Source organism: Neophocaena asiaeorientalis, unplaced genomic scaffold, assembly GCF_003031525.2.
Source record: "Neophocaena asiaeorientalis asiaeorientalis breed wild unplaced genomic scaffold, Neophocaena_asiaeorientalis_V1.1 scaffold618, whole genome shotgun sequence".
In the NCBI taxonomy this organism is placed as follows: Eukaryota; Metazoa; Chordata; class Mammalia; order Artiodactyla; family Phocoenidae; genus Neophocaena; species Neophocaena asiaeorientalis.
In genome coordinates, this window is record NW_020173978.1 from 69,724 (window position 1) to 76,689 (window position 6,966).

General features: G+C 56.8%; 1 protein-coding gene across 9 annotated transcripts in view; it reads right to left on the reverse strand.

The window, feature by feature from the left end:
• PDE2A (phosphodiesterase 2A) overlaps positions 1-6,966 on the reverse strand; it is a 103,224-nt gene that overhangs the window by 10,291 nt on the left and 85,967 nt on the right. For 8 of the 9 annotated variants that reach the window (XM_024753334.1, XM_024753331.1, XM_024753332.1 and 5 more), the window contains 7 exons: positions 4,957-5,016; positions 4,255-4,408; positions 4,047-4,099; positions 3,578-3,652; positions 3,435-3,476; positions 2,833-2,901; positions 2,449-2,579 (listed from right to left, as the gene is read on the reverse strand). In XM_024753334.1, the coding sequence (XP_024609102.1) occupies positions 2,449-2,579; positions 2,833-2,901; positions 3,435-3,476; positions 3,578-3,652; positions 4,047-4,099; positions 4,255-4,408; positions 4,957-5,016 (584 nt within the window). Of the gene's footprint in view, positions 1-2,448; positions 2,580-2,832; positions 2,902-3,434; positions 3,477-3,577; positions 3,653-4,046; positions 4,100-4,254; positions 4,409-4,956; positions 5,017-6,077; positions 6,137-6,966 lie in introns of all 9 variants that reach the window. The other variant, XM_024753335.1, reaches the window with a different exon arrangement.

Genomic DNA, 6,966 nt, shown 5'->3' on the forward strand with positions numbered 1-6,966 from the left:
CTAATCCTCCTCTTCCCAAAATGTGTTTTCTTCCTCAGACTATTGCTTCTCGAAGCCAGAGCCATGTCTCCCTCCTCTGACTTTAGACTTACCCAGACTGAGGTTGAGTCTCCTCCCTCAGACTGGGGCTGGGTGTTCTGCTCTTCTCCAGGAGCCCCTCCAGCCTCAGGGAGGGGCGGTGGCACTGCCCTGTCTTTTCCAGCTCCTGTCACTGTCCTACCCTCCTCCCTGCACTTTGCAGGCCCCGATTTGGTGCCTCCACAAGTCCTGTGGTGCTGTGGGCAGGGCAGTGCCCATCAGATTCATGGAGCTGGCTCACAACGGACAAGATCAGCCCCAAATCCTGAGGAGGTCATTCAGTGGGGTCACCAGATGATTTGTCACCAGGGAGCTTGGTGGGACTGGATGGACCAAGCTGGAGGTGGGACCTGGGCTGGGGACGTGGGTAAGCCTCTCCAGATGGGGATCATGGGGAGATGCAGCATTCCTCAGAGATTCTGACCATTTCTCAGCCCCCAGATTTCCCTGCCTAGTCCCTTCCCCATTTGGGGGCTGCCTTCAGTGCTCCTCTCTGCCGGGGTATCCTCCACGCGTGCTCGCCGTCCAGTGATTTGGATCCAGACCCCAATCCCCACCACCCTGTGTCTGTCTGCCCACCTTCCTTCTCGTGGCATTTGAGCCCTCTCCATCTAGTCCCACCCACCTCTCTCCCCTCTTCTATGGGCGTCTCTCAGCTTCAGCCACAGTAAGATCCTCATCGTTCTGAGAAAACCTCAGGCTCTTTCACACCTTCATGCTTTTTCCCACACTGTTCGCTCTGCCTAGAATACCTTTCCCACCCTCCTCCCTCTACGCCCTAAAAATAAACATCAAGTCTTGAAGGCAGGGACCATGACTGTATCATCCCCTAATACAGAGCCTGGTACAGGGGAGATATTTGCAAAGTGTTTGCTAAATGTCGTAACTGTACCTCTGCCCCTGCCACCCGCCCCATCGCACTCCCAGCTAAAGGGATTCTGGAGTCCCTTGTCTCTGGGCTCCAGGCAGCTTCTCTGCAGTGTCTGCTCTGAGCTGAGCGCCACCTTGGCTCATGCAGTTGTTCAGCACTCACTCCCTTAAATATGTGGAACCCAGAGATGACCTTGCCCCTGCCCTGGGCCTCAGGGCTGTCACCAAGTCCCCATCTCGTTTCCCTTCTGATACCACCTCTCCTCCAGGTCCAGGGCCACCTCAGAACCCAAGGCTACAGCCAGCAGCCAGAGGTCACAAACCCTGCTGGACCCTCCCCTCTGGGAGCATAGGGCCAGACACAGTGGGTACTCAATGTGTGTTTATTGAATGGCACAAATGCTCCCACCACTAGGATGGGACAAATGACACAGATCCTACATCCCCGCTGCCTCAGCAGGTTCTGCCTTGTCCCTGTCTTTATTTTCCCAGGCCCATCCAACTGCCAATAGAGCTCCATGCTGGCAGGTCCTGCTACTCAGATCTCTGACACCCAGATCTCTGCCCCACCCCTGCAGGCCCCATCCCTGGGCTTCTGACACTCTCTAGTCCCAACATCTCCAGTCTCCACTTCCTGCAGGAGGTCCGAGCCCTCAAACCCAGCCTGCTTGCTTGGGCCCCAGGGGCCAAGCATCTTGACAGCATCTCTCTGCATCCTGGAATCAGAATGCAACCCCTCACCTGCCTACTACACCCTACTGCTAGGCCTGCTGGACCAAGTGTGGCAGCATTCACATCCTAAAGCTGCACCCTGGACAGACACGGCTGATCAATCACAGCACTGTTTCTCACTAAACTAATACAATGCTTCAGGCAGCTGCTACCAATTAATGAGTTGGTGTGGGACATGACATCTATGATACGACTTCTAGGCCTCAAATCTGACCTCAGTTCTTGAGATACGGACTAAGCTTGTTTACCTGACCGTGTGTCCTGCTTACCCCTCTGTTTCACACGATTCCTACAGCTGCCCTGTCAATGCCTCTAAGGACCCTCAGCTTAGCCCAGCCCCCATGCCTATTCCCTGAGTCACTGTCCACTGGGTCGGTGATGCTCTGCGGGTCCCAGAGAATTCACCTATCCTAGAGCTCATCGCTCCTCCATCAGGCAGTTCCCAGCAGAAATGCCAAAACAAAGGATGGCAAGTGGGGGAAAGGCCAGTAGCAAAAAGTGGATAATCCAAACTGCAGGAAGTGGGCAAAGAGAAGGGGAACTCGCCTGGACCGCAACATGATTTTACAAAGTCAAGATGGAGCAGCGGCCAAGGGTCTATCGCTCCCATAATCTCACAGTCTCTTGCACAGACAAACCATTCAACCTACCGCTGCTGGAATAGTAAGTACTCCCTTCCCAGTACCCTTCCCGCGCTGTTACCCTAGTCGAGCCCCGCCCGGCCTCTCAGCTCCATCTCCTGATCCACATCACTCCACCCAGACTCACAAGTCTCCTCCAAGCTTGTTGAAGGTGCAGGCCAAGGCCACCACCTGGTCAGTGGCCCGGCTGATGACAGGGACACAGAGCATGGCCTGCACCTCGAAGCCCAACATGCTTTGCAGCTGTTGCACATCCTCCTGCAAAGGGGAGGCAAGGGGGAGGCAAGTCAGGGCAGGGAAGGAGGAAATATGCTTCCTTCCCCCGCCCTCCACCACACTCTGCAACAGGAGGGGCTGAAGGGCTCATGCAGGGTGGGAAATGCTATGACATGCGGTGGGGTCTTGTCTCCCCCCATTCCTAGGCTGCCCTGGCCCAGAGGCTCTGGCCCTGGGGACTGGGCAGTGGGCTCTCCCCTTGGCTCCCCGCCAGTCCAGCCAGGCCATGGCTTACAGAGGTGAGATCTTTCAGCTGGATAGACTTCTTGTCTTCCACCACCTGGCCCAGTCGTCCCATCGTCAACTGGGGGAGTGAGGAGAGCCAGTCAGGGCCCAGCTCTTCCCAAGATCAGGCGATGTCAGACCTCTTCCCCCCCAAGTCTGGAAGTTTCAACTACCTCTTCAGTCAGTCCAAACTGTGGGTGGAGTCAACACTGAGGAGTGAGGGTGGGGTGAGGGTGGGGGAGTAGGCTCTTGACCAGAACCTCCTATGGAGGACTTGAGGGTCTTCCCTAACTAGGAGAAAGGAAAGCAGAACCCAAGGATTCTCACTGATCTTAACAGATTCTAAGACAGCCAAATCCAGAAATACTCCAACAGAAGTGAAATGGTCGCAGGTGAGTCTTTCTGTAGACTGTGAGAGATTTCTCCTAATGGCTCCTGATCATGAGAGGTTGGGATCTCTCACAACATTTCTAAGTAGACCTCAAGATCCAGATAATTCCATCAGATTCCAAGAGATTCTAGCAGATCCCAATCTCTCTGGGCAGATCCCAGGAGAGCCTAGACGACTTTAACTGCTTCTGCAGACTCCCACACAGGGGGTGCGGGACTCACCGGAAAGCTGATTTCTTCCTCCAGCACTTTATCTCCAATCACCTGATGGGCAGAGCGAGGTGGACTGGTTAAGGATGGGCAGGGTTTTTCCTCTCAGAGACCCCGGTCCCTCGCCCTGCTCCACAGTGGACCTGGGCCCTCACCTTACAGGAAAGCTGGAGACTGTCCTCAGATACCAGCAGGAGGCAGCAGCGGGACGCCTGGGTCTCCTGCTGCAGCTGAGAGGGAGGGACACAGCGAGAGGCTGACCGTGGATCTGGGAGCAAACCCACTCCCCACCCTCTGGCCTTTTTTTTTGCGGTACGCGGGCCTCCCACTGCTGTGGCCTCTCCCGTTGCGGAGCAACAGGCTCCGGACGCGCAGGCTCAGCGGCCACCGCCCACGGGCCCAGCCGCTCCGCGGCATGCGGGATCCTCCCACACCGGGGCACGAACCCGCGTCCCCTGCATCGGCAGGCGGACTCTCAACCACTGCGCCACCAGGGAAGCCCCCTCTGGCCTTTTTGAGGTTCCTCGGGTAGGTGGGGAAGAGAAGAGGGGCAGGACACGGGACTCTGAACTGAGATGGACGGCTCACAGGGACCTTGGTCCCAGGAGGGGCACAGGGACTCACGTATTGGAGGACTTTGAGCTGCAAGGAGGAGGCATCCAGGTCGTAGAGTTCCCCTGCAATGGCGGGGCGCGGGTCAGAGAGAGAGGGCCCACAGAATCCCCCAAGGGTGCGCGCCACCCTCAGGCCCCGCCCACCCATGGGCCCCTCCCTTCCAGGTTCGACCCCGCCCTTCCCCGCCCCCAAGGACCTGCCCCAGCCGGGTCCTCACCGCAAAGCTGCAGGATCTTTCGGTCTTGGTCTGTGTACGGAACCCCACCCTTCTGGTCTCCCGCCGCCCCCTCTGGAGTATTCTGGACCGCTTCCGGGGCCGCGCTGGGCCCGCGCTGCTGCAGGGCCTGGACCCTCTTCAGGGCCACCAGGGTCTGGGACGGGCGGAGCGGTCAGCAAGCCACACGCCCCACCTTTATCGCCCTTTGCTCGAGCCCTTCCCTCTGCCTGCAGTGCCCGTGGCCCCCACCCCCCACCCGCGTCCCAAACAACTCATCCCTCAGCGCTCCACCCTCCTGTGGACTCCCACTGCCCCCAGATTCTTACAAGGCAGAACAGGGTCAGATTTCTCCGTCTCTAGCACCCACGGGGAGTCGTAAGTTCTTGTTAAAGTCACAAAATCATAAAATCTCCAGGAAGAGCCTCAATATCATTATGTAGATAGTCCTTCCTAAGTATTAACAAAATATTTGACTCCCCTTATTTCACCAGTACCCTCAGTAGGTCAGTGCTATCCTTATCCTCATTCTCAGATGTGAAACTGAGGCTCAGAGAGGTTAGGTGACTTGCTCCAGGTCACACAGCCCAGAGGTAGTGGACGGGAACCCAGGTCTGTCCATCTCCCGGGCCAGATCATCTTCCCATCAGTTGTGATGAGGGTCTTCAGCAGCCCTCATCCTACCCCGGCCCTACCCCCACTCACATGCTTCTCCACGGCTTGCAGGCTCCACTCCTCACTGTCACTCAGCTGACCACAGTGCACCTGGAGGGGAGTGACAAGGGGACCAGCTGTGACCTACCTCCCCTAGCCTCTTGTCTCTACCAGAGTGCCCTCCCCATGCCCGGCACACACCTGTCCCCATCAACACATACACACTCCAGTCTGTGGGCCTCAATAAGCCCATCCTCTGACCAAGCAGATGGCTTCAGGAAAATCCCCTCTTCCAGGAAGCCTTCGAGGGCTAATCCAAAGAAGTGGAACTTTGCTGATCTCTGCCTTTTCAACTACTGTTCCATCTACAGCACAATCCAGGTGTACAGTGAGGGAAACGGGGTGACCCTGGACCCCTCTCCATCTCTCAGTCTATGGAGCCCTTCAGGCCCTGATTATGGAATCAGTGGTATTAGCCTCAGCCTCCCAGCTCCATCCTTTCTGAGTTGGGATTTGAGCTGCCCCTAAGTCTGGGGTAGGGGAAGAGGTCCACCGTTTGTGATGCATCTGCTGTGCCCAAAGAACTTGGGAGGATGGAGGAAGGAATGAATGAATGGAGTGATAAGGTGCTTTGCCTTGCATGTGATTCTCACCAACAAGTAAGGCAAGCTTCCACCTTGCAGATGAACCAAGGCCCAGAAAGTTTGAGTGACTTGCCCAAGGTCACAGAACAGAAAGTGGCAGAGTTGGGACAGCACCACCCACTCCCTCCCCTTCTCTGCCCACACCTTCCCTTCTCCAGATCCCTTCTCATCATCACACCCATCACCCTGTCCCTCTCCAACTTCCCTGTGTCAGTCACCTGGAATCCCCTCAGCCCATCTTTCATGCTCTGTGAAGTCCCTTCTCCCAGCCCTGCTTGGGTGCTTGGTGAGGAAAATGAAGGGGGGAGCACTGCAGGCCCTGCCAGCAAGCCTCCCCACCTGCGTCACCAGCTTCCTGGGCACCTACTCAGAGCTGCTCACCACCTGCAGGGCTCACCACAGTGCTTGCACTGGGGTCCCCTCCTTCATCCTCCCTCCCCACTCAGCAGCCCCTGCCCGCCTCTGCTCTAAGTCCCCTGCCAGGAGCAGATGGAGAGGAGGAGACCAGCAGGTGCTCAGGAAGCTCACAGTCTGGCTGGGGTGGGATGGAGTGGTGGATGTGATGAAGGGGGTGCAGAACTTCATACCTGAGGAAGAAGGAGAGGGCAGATTGAGTGGGTGGGAACTTATAGGCTGTGGGAGCTCAGAGGGGGAGGGCACCTGGGGGCCTTCCAGAACTGGGAAGACAAGCAGAGCCCGGAGGCGACATTGCAGGCGGGAGGCTGTCCTGGCAGTGCTGGGTAGTAGGTGGTATGGGGAGCTGAGGACCCGGGCAGTGGTGTGGTCCATGGTACCACAGGGCGGGTGCAAGTCTAAGGAATTGGACTTCAGCTTGATTGTACTGGGGATCCACAGCAGGCTTTAGCATCTGCGGACCATGGTCTACAAGGTAGGGGGAGTTGCGGGGAGCAAGACTGGAGGCAGGAAGACCTGGAAGAGGGCTGGGCCGCCAAGGGTGGTTTGAAGGTTAAGCTCTGGATGAAGCTCCATCTATGACTCCTATAAGACAGGTTGTTGAAAGGCGCTGGGAGCATGGTTCATTTGCATATGCTTTACAGAAACGTGTGGGCATTTTACTGTTAGTAGACGGGGGAGGACATCCTTCTTGTTCTTTCCACCTGGACTCATCTCTCAGGAAAAGGGAAAGTTGGGACCTCTCTAGGGCTGTGGACTTCCTGGGCTGGCAAAATAGCCTGGTCCCAGTACAGAGCTGGGAGACTGAATGAGAGCCTCAGAGGGTTGGAGGGAAGGAAGGAATCATGGAGTCCTCCTCCACCCACTGGACGTACCCCTCTGTGCACACACTCCTGGGCTGCCTCAGCCCATCCCTACCCAGCATGTGCACAAACACACTACACACTTCATGGAGACCTTTAGCGCCCCCAACACACACACACACACACACACACACACACAC